The sequence below is a fragment of the Lepisosteus platostomus genome, chromosome 11 (assembly GCF_059453375.1).
Source record: "Lepisosteus platostomus isolate fLepPlt1 chromosome 11, fLepPlt1.hap1, whole genome shotgun sequence".
NCBI lineage: Eukaryota > Metazoa > Chordata > Actinopteri > Semionotiformes > Lepisosteidae > Lepisosteus > Lepisosteus platostomus.
Window position 1 is genome coordinate 34,427,413 of NC_142621.1, and position 15,407 is coordinate 34,442,819.

At 40.2% G+C, this 15,407-nt stretch overlaps 1 protein-coding gene across 7 annotated transcripts in view; it reads right to left on the reverse strand.

Annotated features, from left to right (window-relative positions):
• The window catches only part of LOC148652525 (uncharacterized), an 80,135-nt gene that overhangs the window by 56,604 nt on the left and 8,124 nt on the right, over positions 1 to 15,407 (reverse strand). For 2 of the 7 annotated variants that reach the window (XM_088599369.1, XM_088599368.1), the window contains exons 5-12: positions 14,460 to 14,792; positions 9,650 to 9,976; positions 8,615 to 9,075; positions 6,846 to 6,974; positions 4,627 to 4,824; positions 3,077 to 3,223; positions 2,556 to 2,816; positions 1,027 to 1,210 (exon numbers count right to left, since the gene is read on the reverse strand). In XM_088599369.1, the coding sequence (XP_088455495.1) occupies positions 1,027 to 1,210; positions 2,556 to 2,816; positions 3,077 to 3,223; positions 4,627 to 4,824; positions 6,846 to 6,974; positions 8,615 to 9,075; positions 9,650 to 9,976; positions 14,460 to 14,792 (2,040 nt within the window). Of the gene's footprint in view, positions 1 to 1,026; positions 1,211 to 2,555; positions 2,817 to 3,076; positions 3,224 to 4,626; positions 4,825 to 6,845; positions 6,975 to 8,614; positions 9,076 to 9,649; positions 9,977 to 12,496; positions 12,640 to 14,459; positions 14,793 to 15,407 lie in introns of those variants that run through there. The other 5 variants (XM_088599370.1, XM_088599373.1, XM_088599374.1 and 2 more) reach the window with 5 other exon arrangements.

The window sequence follows — 15,407 nt, forward strand, 5'->3', positions numbered from 1 at the left end:
AGATAAAAAAGGAGCTGATCACTGATTTTAGGAAAGATGCAAGACCCCTCCAACGTCAGTAATTAATGGTCTGTAGAAACCGTGGAGGTTTTTCAATGACTAGAAGTACTTAGGAGTGGACATAGTCAAAATTTGAGGTAGGACAAATAGGACACCACTTATGAAAAAGGCCAACAGAGTCTTTTTGTTCTTAAGAAATTCAGCGGCTGTACTTTAATGTAGACAGGGCTATTTAACACTTTTCTACAAATCATTTTCTAATTTAAAATACTGTCAAATGTGTCAGTTTGGCAACATCAGTACTGTTAATTGTAATAGGTTGGGGAAATTAGTAAGGATAAGCAGCAAAATAACTGGTGGAAATCAAATCAACCTAAATAAATAAACAGAAGGGGAAAAGCATTATGGAGTGTGTGGCTCACCCCCTCCACTGTGAATTTACACTACCCCCATCTGAGAAGCACCTCTGTGTCTCCAGGTGCAATGGTAACAGTCTCAGGAAATCTTTCATCCCCTTCACAATCTCCCGCTCAAACATACTGTAGGTCACCATATAAAAAAATAATTCAGTATTGCAAAAACAACAAGGTCCTGGGTTGAATTTTGGACCTGAGGTACTATCTTCATGGAATTTGTACATTCTCCATGTGTTTGTGCTGGTTTCCTCCGGGTGCTCCGGTTTCCTCCCACTCTCTAAAAACATTCTGGCACATTAATACGCTTCTGGGAAAATTGCCCCTCGTGTGAGTGTGTCTGTGTTGTCTGCAACGGACTGGTATCCCATCCATCCTTGAGACTCCAGCTTGCCCATGACCCTAAAATGAATTAAAGCAGCTAGGAAATGGATGGATGGATATTAAGCAACACAAGGGACATGAACGCAAACACCTGTCTGGAGTGACTAGCTTCAATACTGAAAGTTGTGAGATTGCTCTGTGAAAGTACACTACAACCATCTGTGAGAGACCTCTGTGTCTCCAGGTGTAACATTGCTCATTAGTGTTTAATGACGGACAGAACCCCTACCCTCGCTAGGAGTTTCTACAGCTGCTTTCTGTTCCCTGGTCTCCTTATCCTGGGTGGGCTTGTGGGTCTTCTCTTTGGCCACCAAGTCCGTGGGCACCTCCAGAGAGCCGCCACAGATGGCCAGTTGGAACAATGCAGTGGACAACCGGTCACCTGACACCCGGAGCAAAAAATCCTGAACATGCTGGAGAAAATAAAAAAAAAGAAGAATCCAAACAATTTTACAACTAAACACAATGGGCCTGCCTGTCACACAGACATCTGACTGTGGAGAATCGGCTGATTTTGTGCCGTTGCAGTGCTTATCACATTTTTACACCATGTATTTACTTTGTCTTATTACCACGATTTCACTAAGTTTTAGAAGGTAGCAAAAGAATTGAAGCAAGTCTCCCTTTTCATGGTAGTATAATGGCAAAAGGATTTTACATAATAAAAGAAAATAATCCTACAAAAACAGTGAGTATACAGCTGTCACCAGGCAATGAAATATAAGAAAAAAATATATAAAACATTAATAAACATAATTTTAGCACAGGCTTGGATTAGTAGATGCCAAGCATGACAATGTATAATGAGCAAAGGATTTAGAAAATCCCGATCCCTTTATTAAGCTTGGCTATAACCTTTCTTACCCGAAACGCCAGCTTACATGATTTTCGAAGCAGCTCTGCATCACATGTTTTATTACAAAACATCTAGACACAGCCAAGAGATGTAACACCAAGCTTCTGTTCTGATGTCAAAGATGCACTACTAGGAGGCTTGTGGTTCAGTGCTTAAGATAAAGGGCTTGCTACCAGGGGGATCCAAGTTCAAGTCCCAGCTGTGCCTCTGACCCCCTGTGACACAAGCCGTTGCACCTCCTCAACCTTCAGCTTTTCAATGTATAACACCGAGATTGTATTGTAAGTGACTGTATATGAGATCCTTTGGCATGAAATACAATTAATTACTTTGATAGCCTTTTCCAGCAAACTGGAAGCCAACTATGCAGCACGGTGGGGCAGTGGTTAGTGTTGCCACCTCATAGCACTGTGGCCCTGGGTTCAATTCCTGGGGTGCTCTCTGCATGGATTTTTGTATGTTCTCCCTGTATTCGTGTGGGATTCCTCCAGGTGCTCCAGTTTTCTCCCACAGTCCAAATATATAATGGTAAGTTAATCGCCTTATGTAAAATCAGCACTTGTTTAATGTTTTAATGTCTGCATGCTGCATGTTTCTGTCTGAGTGTGCCCTGCGATGGGCGTCCCATCCAGGGTGTATCCTGCCTCGCGCCTGTTGCTTCCTGGGAGATGCTCCAGGCCTCCATGACCCCTAACAGAATAATCAGTCATTGAAAGTGGGTAGAAGTGAATTTCGCTCAGAAGCATTAATCTTTAAAAATTCCTTCTCTATTTCAAAACCAAACTTAGCAACATCAAGAAACCTTTCAGTATTTTAAAGATTTTTCAAAATGCTGGCAACCTTGACTCACCACATGCCATCACCCCCTGCCTAAAAGCATCCCCCTTGCTGCAATTTAGTACCTTGGTCATCCTGGTGCTGAACACCCCCTCTGTGTTCTTGAAGACTTCTAGCACGGCCTCCGCTGCAGTCAGGGAAGTGTACTTCTTCCTCAGCTCCCTACTGCCCCCCGAAGAGAAAAGCTCAGGCCCCTGAGCTGGCTCCATCAGGGTTCTCTTGATCTTTCTCATCCTGCTTTCCACCTCTTCCATGATTTCCCTCTGAATGGTGGCCCTGGCTTTGTCCATAGACTCATGCTCGGATTTCACAGCTTTCCTCAGTGTCTGGCAAAGCCCAAGGAGAGAGGGGGTCAACAGTCCAGTCTCTGAAGAGAAATGCATGCACTTTATCTTGTCAAACACACACCAGCTTTGGAGCTCACCTTCCATTCATCCCTTGTGCTTTGTGGCATAATGGAAAGGACCTAGTCCAAACAGAGTTTTAATTCTCAACAGGTGACACTTCAGAGCTTAGACCCTGATACTGCAGCACAGACTGAAGTGCATCTGGGAGAATAGGGCGTCACGCTTTCCCAAAGTCTTACCGAAATGGAAAGAGCGATGCTCTGGATTCTGACTCCCAGCTCGTAGGGCGACTCGCAGTTATACTGATCTGCCAGGTGTTTCATGAAATCAGCCAGGTCCACTTTGGAGCGGTTGAGGTTGTACTCTTTCATGAAGACACGCAGACTCTGCAAACATCAAGGAAAAACAATGGCCAGAGGCACAAGTTCATGTATGTGGAACATGTTACAGGACAGCTAAGGAAAAAACATTGAATGACAGAAAGCTGCCTCTTCCTTGTCCTGGTAACAATAAACTAGCACAGTGGAGTGAACGAAATTACCTGAATTTTAATTTGTTTGGTAATTAGGAGGGTGGTGTGGCGGCACAGTGGCTAGCATTGCTACTAGAGCCCTGAGTTTAATGCCAGACCAGGGGTGGAATCATAGTCCAAAGACATACTGGAAGGTTAAATCGCTTCTGGGAAAACTGGCCCTGGTGTGTGCATGTTTGTTTGTGTCTGTGTGTGCCTGTGCTGGACTGGTGTCCCATCCAAGGGAATCCTTCTTTGTGCCTGTTGCTGACTGGGATAGACTTTGGCTCCCCCATGACCCTAAACTGTATAAAGTAGTTAGAAAATAGATGGGTGGTATTTAGGAGGAAACGGTTCTGATTTTTCTCCTGCAAATCAAGTCAGGGTCAAGCTCTGTTATGAAATTCCTAATTATTAGGAAAACTAATGATTAGGATTAAATTCCAATTTCAGTTCTTAGTTACCTGAACTGGTCTAGTTATTTGCTTTTCGTCAATATGCTTTCATTTTTTTCCCCAGAGCTTTCACAGCTGATCATTTAAAAGATGCCATTATTCCAATAAATTATTATTTTTAATAAATTAATTTGTTTGGGTTCCAACAAATAACCAAATCTCAATTGTCTGAAGAGCTTGAACAGAAGAAAAGCCAAATGTCAGAAGTTGAGATTTCCCCCTTACTTCAGTTTAGTGTGGTAATACTGTAGTAAAGTCTAATGTAGAATGGTGAAATTACGAAATTAGAGCAGAGCATGCATATCAGGACTCGCTTCTTTACAGAGAGGTTTTTAGGGTCTGGAGAAAACAGGCCTAGCCCCGCTGTTGAAGCCGATTCCTTGGGCTCCTTGAAAAAACAGCTGGAATAAATCCTTGAATCAAGAAATTACCGGCATTCAAAACAGCAAGATGGGACAAACAGCCTTTTCTCATTTGTACCTCTTATGTTCTTGTGAAACAAAACAGTGGGAACATGACATGAAAATATATGCAAAGCATAAGCAATGTAAAACATTAGGACAATTGGAAAATGACCATGCAAATTTTCTCCAAACGACCTTTAGGAAATGAGCCTGACATCATGGGCCCTAGGAGTGTTCAAAGGTGATCATTAAAGGAGGGTGTCCTCAGGGGAGATCTCAGATGGGGGCGTCCTCAGAGGGGATGTCTGAGGGGGGTTTCGCTCAGAGGTGATCTCTGAGGGGGGGTGTTTGAAGGTGAACTCTGAGGGGCTGTGCTCGGAGGTGATCTCTCTGGGACAAAGTGTGACAATCACAATCACCTTTATGATGTCCACAGTTTCGATCTCACGTATGTCATCGTCCTTCCACGTGCGATCCACTTTAAACATTCTGTGGATCAGAGGAATCTTGCACAGGGGGCCCAAACTCAGCTCCTCAAAATGCTTCTTGTTTTTCAGGGCTGCCAAGCTCTGGCCGAGTTCGTAGAGGGTGCACACTGTGCGCACTCCTTCCACCGACTACGAGAGAAGACACACAAGAAACAGATCTCTTATCCAGGACAGTGACACAGTTGCTAACTGCCTTCACTTTTCACACGACTACCTTCAGCAGATACATCAGTAGACAGGTCTTTTCTGTAGCAACTCAGGGAGCCACTACCTAAATGCCTGCTGACACAGTAAAGGAAGTGACTTCAATGAAATTGAAATTGAAATTCAATGAAATTATCCATAAGAATGTAAAAAGGTTTGGTAGATAAATTCACAGATCACTATAAATAAAAAGCGGATTTACAAACAAAATCACATTTGTTATAGAAGTGAGTCATTTCTTCAAAGAAGCAGCTAATAACTATTAGCAAAAACACTGCATGAATGCATTCTTTGATCCCCTTTAAAAGATGTCAGTATTAGTGTCAATAGCAGTTTTCCATCCAAGGCGGCTCAATAGTCTACAAGTACAGTATGTTACGTGTTATGTAGGACTGATATCAATTTTTAAGACAACCTATGGAAAATATTAAAACACTGGTGTAAATTATTTCAGTTAATCCATACCTAAAATGGTCATACTAAAATAGCTTTCTGGATCTTTCCTAATTCTAATTCAGTCATTAGTGGCCCTGTAGGTGATCCCTCTGAACCTGAATTTCTACATCAATGCCAAAGTATGCCGATAAGGACATGTGCAACTACAGTAGAAGCATCCTTTGAATTAGATGTTAAACTGGAATCCTGACTATTCGGTCATTAAAGATTCTAATACAGATTTAGAGAGCCATTATTGAGAGCATTCTGACTGCCTCTATAACTGCTTGGTTTGGCAATGCGTCTGCCGCTCCAAAGTAGAGTAGAGTAGTGTAGTTTATTGCCATATGTACACGTACATTGGAATTCTTAATCGCGCTGATCTCTCAGGACATACACAGTACAACAGACAACACTACACAATGTAGACAACAGGAACAATAAACAAAAATAAATATGTAGTGAGACTAAGAAAAAAAAGGGTTAGACTATATAAACAGTGCAGAGTGCAGATGTGTACTGAGTCTGAGGCCCTGCAGTTAGCTGTTGTTGAGGATGCACACCGGCAAACTGCAGTGTGTTGTTCGCTCTGTGAAGAGGGTCATTGGCTGTCATTCATTCCGATTTGTACAATTCCAGAGCAAACGAACAGGCAGGAAAGATTGCTGGTGACCTCTCCCACCCAGGTCGCCGCCTGTAACAGCTTCTTTCCTAGGGCTGTCTTTTTTCTTAACCCGAATTCCTAGTTAGTGTATATGTGCACTGTCTTAATGATGTATATTATCTTCTTGTGTATGGTATATAGGGAATGCTTTAGCAGCACCAAGTACACCAGAGTAAATTCCTTGTACATGAAATGTACTTGGTGAATAAAGGTCATTCTTTATCTCTTGGTCATAAGGTTCCACCTCAATTCAAGTCATGAAGTAACTTATTGCGTCTCCTTTAAATCTGCCGTTACAGAAACATTCAGGTAATGGATGGATATATTCCTTTCTAAAGGTAAAGTGCTTAAAATGGGGATTCTTGGCTGGACCACATTCCCCAGAATGCTGTGGGGAATGGGCTGCTGCCCTTGGTCACCTAACCAGTTGGTGATAGACAATGGGTCAGACGACAATTTTAAAAGCAAGAAGATCAGGCTTCCAACTGTTGCTCAATCTGTTACCTGGGAACAGAGGGCAGATCCCAGAAGTAATGAAGAAGGAGGTGACTGACCAAATAACAGAGAAACTAAGATACCTGTAAGTATGAAAATTCACATCTTCAAAGTTCCTGTTTCATAACATCCTGCACAAGGGTGCGGTGCAGATCCTTTTTGGTGAAACACACTATATACAGTATATACAGTATCTAAGCAACTACTGTAATTAACAAATTTTACTCTTACTGTATAGTATATTGTGAATAACAATTGGTGCTCTACTTTATATAGAAATTTCTACCTCACTGTTAACTCTTCCAAAGCTTTCCAATTTCAAAAGCACAACAGAAGGAGAAACGGGGCTCACCTCAATAAAACTATTTATCTCCCTGAGGGTTCTCTGAAGCTCCTTCACAGCAGTTAGATCTCGCACAGCAACAATTTGTATACTATGCAGGGACTTAATTCGTAAATGTCTGCAGATTCGGGAGTCAACCTATGAAAATTAAGAAAAGAAAATTACTGCATAATTACACAAGTTTTTTATTGCCATACCTTGGAGACAAAACAAAGCTAAAACTTATTTTCTGCATTCAGTTCTTTGCTGTTTCAGTCCATATACTGTACATGTAAAATTATTCATCAGTTACTTGCGACTGGCTGCTGCCTACTGACACACATCTCTGTGACAAAAACAAAAGATTTTGTGCTTTTAAAGACTGAAAATGTTATTTTTCAATTGTGAAAGCAATTTTGTCCTGCTGTGCATCCAGGCTGCTGTTTTTGAGGAAGACAATGAATTTTTTATTTTTGTAAGACAGCAAGATAACACTTTAAAATACTCAAAAAATGGAATTGATTTATGATCAATCAAGTGTGATTCAACACCATGCTGAGTGACTTCTGTGTCTGTCAGTTTTTTTCCCTTCTCCATTGGTCAGACACTGATCTTAATAGGAAACAAAGTAATGATTAGGAGAAAAATATCATAGCTACTTCTGAAGAAAGTAACAGTTGTGACTCCAGAAAAGAGTGCCCCATAGCACCAGCAATTGACTGCCCAACAATCAGAAATAACCAATTGCACATACAGTATATACAGTATATACACTTCCTAAGGATCAACAATCCACAAGGACAAGGAGACATACTGTAAGTGGAAATTGGGAGCAAGTGTTTTTAAACCTGAGAAAACTTCCCTATGACCCTTCAATAAGGTGGTGGCTAAATAAAAGCCTTAAATCAAGACGTTAATAACACACAAACAAGCAATGAAAGGATCAAGTAGCCTCAGCTAACGTACTGTATAAACTCTGAATGTTCTTATAAACACTTTAAAAACTATACAGAATGTTAGTAAGAAACTTAAGTCATAAACAGATGTGAACAGAGAAGAAGAGTGCAATCAAACTGTTTGTCTTAATGACAATTATGCTCATGTTGCAGTTGTACACATTACAGCTACTTTGTTTGTATTCCAATTGCTCCCTCTTCAAAAACCATTCCAAAGGAAACCATGATTACTTTAAGTACCTTCTGAAAACAATAAACCAAACCTAACCTAACTGAACCTAAACCTAACTGAACTTTTCATTGTGGTCACTTTAAGTCTACTAAACTCTTATTAAATAACTGTGACCACAAATCTGATTTGGACTTCAACAACAGGATTTGCTCCTTCTAGTGACGTGTGCTCATAAAAACTTTTCATTTTGGGCCATTTGGTTCACCAGCTTCCTTTCCTTGTTAGTTTCTTCCTTTTATTAATATCCGTATTATTCCCATCTTTGGTAGTGTGCCTCATGGACTTTAGACATGAAAACTCAACCTCAACACAAGTGTTAACCAAAGGCCCAGGCATTATACAGTAGCACTTTTACTCAAAATAACTCGGTGACCATTTTATATACATAAAACCCGTGTGAAAAATCCTCGCTCCACACCTCCACACCTCCACTCAACCACTGGTGTTATATACAAAATGTGAACTGTACAAACATTTATTGCTTGAGGCTGTCTCAATGGAGCTTGAAGGGAATAACTGATAAGTTACAGTGCTGCCTAAGCAAATACAAGTAACAACATTTACAAACATTTACAGGACAAACGTATTCTTGGACATTTATATCCACCAACCTCTTTGCTCGTGACAAGCTCTCCCTCGGCAGCGATGGCACGGATGCAGTCCTGAGCCAGGCTGTTCACCTCTGAAATGGAGAAGTTTCTCCCAGGCCTCCACTCAAAACTGAGACCTTCCAGAACTTCTGCAGCCTGCATGTTTGAATTGTGAATTTCCCTCATCTGGGCATTGTAGGCCTCCTTAAACACTAGGGCACTTGATTTGCTTCTCTCTTTCTGTGCTGTCTCCTCCTGGAGATTCTTCTGCTGGGCTTTAGTCAGCTTGGCTCCCAGAGCTGGGAAGTCGGACTGGGAAACTGCAGAAGCCACAGGAAACGGGACAACAGGTGGCCAGTGAGAGGGCCCTGGGAAGACCGCAGCTGGAGTTACTAACAGGGCTGGTCCCTGAACTGTAGGCTTTGGTGGCTGTGGGGATTCCGCTCTCTGCTTCGCTATTTTCATAGTGCTCTGCTGTATAGCTGCAAGACAAGAACCAGAACCAGCTTATGAGATAGGCAGCAGTTAATCAAAAATGCAGGAGACCAAAAAAGGAACATATAATTACTGTACAGTATATCTCTACAACACTGACCATGAATTACCACAAAATAGAGGAATCTTGGTCTCTCATGGACCCAAATATTGCTTTAGGTCACCACATCACAGAAAAAGCTGAGGCTACAAAATTGAATGAATTTAGTGAAACATCTTAAGGGTTGATGTAGGTTTTCTCCTACTTTGTAAATGTTTTCTGAAATTCAAAATGTTGTGGCACAAGTCCAGTTCTGTCTGTAACCTTTAAAGTGCAGCCCTTGCTTCCTCTTAAGCAGTCATTCAAATCAATTTCCTCATTAGATTAAACGTGGCTGAACCTACTGTTTTGAAATTTCACTTCATTTTTAAGGGTTTGTCCTTTGACCTTTATATTAAACATTTTCAACAGCCCGATCCATTCATAGGTGTTGCTTGGATATCATATGGAGACATTTGATTCCTCAGGTTTTGCTCGCTCTAAAACCTTTGTGTGCCCTTTAGCAATGTAATAAACTTTACCTGATGGTTCAGCCTTGGCAGCCTGAGGCTGAAGTGGCTGTGTGGCCCACTTCATCTCCAGAGGCTTTGATGTCTCTGGACCTGGGAGAACAGAAGTCGCAGAGATTGGCCTGTGGTGAGAATTGTGAAAAACCAAATCTTCTTCTATATGCAAGTCATCCTTCAAAGACTCTATAAAACTGGTGACAGAAGGAAAGCCGAAAGACCTCACAGTCAGGTTCCTCTTGTACTTCTGACTGTAGAAGAGAGCCAGCTTGTTGAGTGGAATACCTTGAGAGTGCTGTTTTAATAGCTCTGTGACTTCCCAGCAAGCCTTCTCCATTTTGCCTGTAAATTAAAATAAAATTGTAAACAGTAAATTTCTTTTGGACAGTGAAACAATAAAAACAAAGATAAATTATAAACAAAACAGTTAACTATGTTGCAATCTTGAAATAAAACATATTACTGCCCCAGAGGAACTGAAGTGATGCAGTTTAAAGTAATGCTTCTTAGATAAAGTTAAGTAACAACAAGCAAGCTCTTAAGTAAATGTCAAATTGGTTTTTAAATCTGTCAGTTATCTAAGGTTTTTTACACCATTTTTTTACATAGATTTTATACACTTCCTATAAAAGCAAAACTCATTCACAGCAGACATAAGTCCTACAGTCAAACCTTGTGTATAACATTAATCCATTAGAATGGTAACTACTGCTTCCTGACAGTGAGCAAATGTTAGATCATGAGTTTATTAAACATACTAAAATAGAGACAAACACTGTCAGAGATGGAAAACCCAAGGCTTACACAGTATCTCTAACACACAAACATGAGCAAGGTTCAGATTTTCACATCATTCAAAACTCTTCAAAAGTACATTTGGACCTGTCCCAGTTATGAATTCAGTGAGATAATTTAAAACTGGGGAACGTGTTGTGTGCAGCACGTAATGATAATATCATGTAGGGATAGCCTTCTGTCACATTCTTTTCATCAGTGAACTTTGTTACATTTTACATTACTTAGCATTTCTAAGCCTTTCTTTGTACACCATCCCAGATGTGTATAATCAGCATTCTTACAATAAATGTATTCACTAGGAGCAATCCAACATTTCTTAAAGAAAAGAGCATGATTTTGACTATGTTTTTCTCTGTATCATAGTCAAATGAATCATTTCCTAAATTTCCACATGCCTTGTATTGGCTAATACATATCTTTCATTACTGGCAAGGCTCTGAGACCAGGAAGACATACACATACATTTCAGTTCTATGCCTGCTCGTCACACAAACCATAACTCAGTGTCTGTGCCCATGGCACCAAATCTGAATCTGCTCACCCAACAAACCTAACGTTGACACTAGAAGCTATTTTGTTTTGATATATACTGTAGTAATATAAGTCACACCCTGTTCCTCAGACTGGCAAGGATTTGGGAAGGAGAGGCACTGCCTCTCAGGCAGTTTTTCCAAAAAGAAGCATTCATTCACCGTTAGAAAGATCAATGTTAGGTGGGAAGGGGCAGCAAAGCAGAGCCTGTCCCAGAAGCATAAAGTGAAAGACAGGACCACACCCTGGGTGGGCAAAACCTCACAGGAACACAGGCACAATAGTTACCAATTAACTAAAGGGAGGTGGGAGGAAACTGGAGCGCTTGAAGAAAACCTCCATGGACATGGGGAGAACACGCAAACTCCACCCAGACTGGAACTGAACCCAGGACCCAAGAACTGTGAGGCAGCCACATGCTGAAAAAGGGTAGTCCTGCATAATGTCCTGGGAAGAACTTAGTGGTTGCCTACAGAGCTCACCATTGAACACAATTCAACTTGTGTTTAGCCTATAAGATGGAGTCAAACACTATTAAGTGTACTTAACAACTTCCTCGTCTTCTTTGTAAAACAAAGTTTAATCAATACATTCTATTCAGACTTGTTTTTCTGTGGAGGTGATCAATCCAGGAATAAATAACATGGCATAACAATTTAACTATTGTTTGGTAATATAGTTCCTACTGAGAGGGATGGAGAAAGTAGCTGTTTTTTTCTTTTTTTGTTTAAAAAAATCAATACAAGAAAAAAGAAGTTAGAATTTGTAAAAGTACTGAAAACACCATAATAAAAATGATAGCACAGTTCAAGCACAGTAAATACAGTTCACAGCAAAAGTGAAAGTTACAGAACAATCTCAGTAAACTGTACCTAGAGAGGAACTAGCCAAAAACTGATACTGATGCACGTACAGTACATCAATATTCACAATGGCATTACTTAAAATGATTTTTTTTGTAAAAAAACCTCCACTGACAAAATTCCGTAGCAACAATCATGGTACAGTTAATTACAATATCACAATATAACACAAAGGTCTCCGTACTAATGCTAATTAAAGACAGTTCCAGGTAAATCCAATCAAGAGAGAGGCAGCTTAAACGAAACCGCTTATTCCAGTTTTTAATTAATCAAAAGTCATTGCTGCTTCCTCATTCCTGTGATAAGACAATAACCGAAAATTAAGCTAATACAACAATGGCAGAGAGCAACACTGGAATATACAGTACAGCCCTAGAATTCAAACAGATCCTAAGTGATGTCTTACTCTATAGAAGGAACCTCAAATCTTTCATTTTTCCTGCACTGCATGTACATGTACAGTAGATAAGACATAAACCAACACTCCCCATTCAGTATAAGACTGCAATATCAATCCATTTCTTTCACTGAAGCATCACATCTTTGACTTTTTGTTGGTTCTTCTTAATTAATCCCAGGACAAATCTCCCAGGAGAATCTCAGCGATTTGGTAACCTGAAGCTAACTTGAAAATGACCAAAAAAAGCACATCACTATTTTGTAGCCTTACCAGTGTATATAGATCCTTATAAACTGTATTTCTTTTATAGTCACCTCGGATGCTGCATTTCCTGTGAAGCTGTGAACTGGTAATTCTGTTAACAAGAGGCAGTAGTCCTGCTTATATTACTTCAGTCCCCACACTGTAAAGAGTGCCTCCCCCACGGTTTGATAAAACCCAGACAGCCAATGTGAGCTTACGATGAAACAGAAAGTGAAAGCAAGGAAAGAAGCCTTTTAAACACAGACAGTTTTTTTTTTCAGTTTCATTTCATTTCTCTCTACTTGGTTTTTGGTTTCCATCACTTTCAGAATAAATCACCCTCACATTCAGGATTACCGATATGACAGGAGAAAAATTGAGGATAAGCCTACATCAAGTTTTAAGTTTTGATTTAAAAATATAAAAAGCTTGTTTGCATTATTTTTTAATACTACAGTATCTAGAATTTCCAATACAGTCTGAATCCTGTATCACTTTTAGACTGGACAGAACATAAATATCTTGGATAACAGTACTTTTAACCATTGCCACATTCCTCAGCTGAACATGTATCCTGTGAGCATTTACAGTCAAAAAGGCCTGTTAGCTCTGGCAATACTTCCTTTAAAAGGCGTTTCAGAAGGTATTTGAAAAGGTACAATCTGATGCCATCATTCACAAAGTTTATATCAAAACACATCACTCAAGGTGACCTCATGACTGCTTCTCTACAGAAAAAGCATGAGACAGTAACGCACAGCAAGGCGGAGGAGAGCCAGAGGACTTAGGTTTCACTTTCCTGGCTGAAAACAGTGGTTTCGTTTCTGCTAGTTCACTCAGGGCTCACTCAGGGCTGTTGCATAACAACAGTGCTCTGCCTAGCAACAGCAGCGGAAACTTTTTTTCTATATTTCAGACAATAGCCCCATGGTACAGACAAATGTGAGAGGCCAGCAATTTACTGTTGAACAGAATATTCCTATTTACTTCTATAAATGATAAAGCACACTGACATGGAGACACTGTACACAGCAGCATTCAATATACACCATTAAAGTAACAGTCACAATTCTGTTGCTTTTGTAAACCAGTAAAGCAAAGACCTTTGAGTGGAGTGTCCAGAAAAGTGTGATATAAGTCTAAGGATTATTATTAGTTAAAGACATACTGTATTAAGGGTAACTTTAAGCAATTACATGCTCTTAATCACAATGTAAAGACACAATATTCCCAAAACGATTTGCTGGAACTTCATACGCAAACAATACAAAAGTCAATTATTCTTCCAAACCTTAGAAAATTTGGGCAAAGCCCAAACTGTTTTTCTTATTAGATTTGAACTTAATTCAATATGAATGAATGTAAAGTTTCTACAAGTAGCCAGCTTCAACATACAGGAGTAAAAGTTGGTTCAGGCCTCAGTTGTTACTTTTTACTTTACTTTAGTTGTTACTAAATTTTGTGAGCAGCACAAGGCAACTGCAACAGCAGAGCAAACTTAAAGAAAATACGTATTTAATAAGATGTCTCAATCTCCATTACTTAATCTGCATTTAACAACAAATACAAATACAGGTTTTTGGAAGAGGCTAAATATTTTGATTTCCTTTTAAAAACATTTTTAATGTTTTCTACCCATCCATTTTCTTTTTTTAACAAGTACTTTCATTGTTCTCTAACCCAACAAAAATACATAAGTGACATACTGAAGTAATATTACAGAGCACCTGCAGGGATTTAACAGTGCTTTATTTCAGAATAATATATGAAAAGAAGAACTGCAGAATTTCCAATCCCACACGTTTTCTAAGCACGTTATCTAATACAGGGTCGTGGGGAGCAGGAACCTATTCCAGCGAGCAGCGAGCGTGAAGCAGGATACACCCTGGACGCAACGCCAGTCCATCATACATTGGCTTTTGAGCACAGGTTACTCAAAGGTCATAAGCATCTTTAGACACACCTGAGTTGAAATGCTACAACGACATACCTGAACCCCTCTTGACGGAAGAACTGGCGCTGGCATCCGGGTCCCCCTGCTGACCTGGGGCGCTCCAGTCGAAGTCTCTATCCGCAGGGAGGCCTGCACAGTCGCCCAGGCTCACCGCCTTCACGATATTCTTTCCACCTTCATGCACCATCCGGGCCTCATCTCCGAGCAGCAGCAGCAGCTCCTGCAGGCCCTCCAAGCCATAATCCTTCAGGCGCAGCTTGCGATTGTACATCATTCCATACGTCTTGCGGATTCTGGTCAGTTCTACGCCTTGGGGGAAGCTCTGGAGTAAGGCAATTAACTCCGCTCTCAGCTGTGGTTTCATATCATCTGGAGAAAGGCGACAGGGAGATAAAGAACATTTTCCTTTTTGGAATTGTCAATAATTTATCTGCGCTAGCTATTGTCATGCAGCAAAACTTTCAATGGTTAGGAGCGGATTTTAAATCAAAGAACCTGAAAACTGCCTAGCTGGTTTGCAATGTATTACAAAAAAAAGAACCAACTATATGTGTGAAATACCTTTTGGGGTTTACTGTAAATGTAAAGGACTTCTAAAAACTTCCTCAGTAATGTCATCCTTGTGCTGCTGATATGTTGGAATGGAAGACAAAGACACATACGTCAGAATGCTATTCATTGACTACTACTACTGACTAAAGTGAAAAAACTTTATATAATGATATATATAAATAAAAAAGATAATGTAATCTGTTCCTTTACATACTATTATTATTATTCTCAGAAACTCATAAGGTTTTGTGCCCTGGCTCATTTGGATGATAAAGGCAAATACGTCAGAATGCTATTAATTGATTATGGCTCCATATTCAACACAATAGTTCCTTCCAGACTAGTCAGGAAGCTAAATGACCTGGGCATCAACACCTCTCTGTGCAGGTGGATTATGGATTTCCTGACTGGCAGACCTCAGACTGTGAGGGT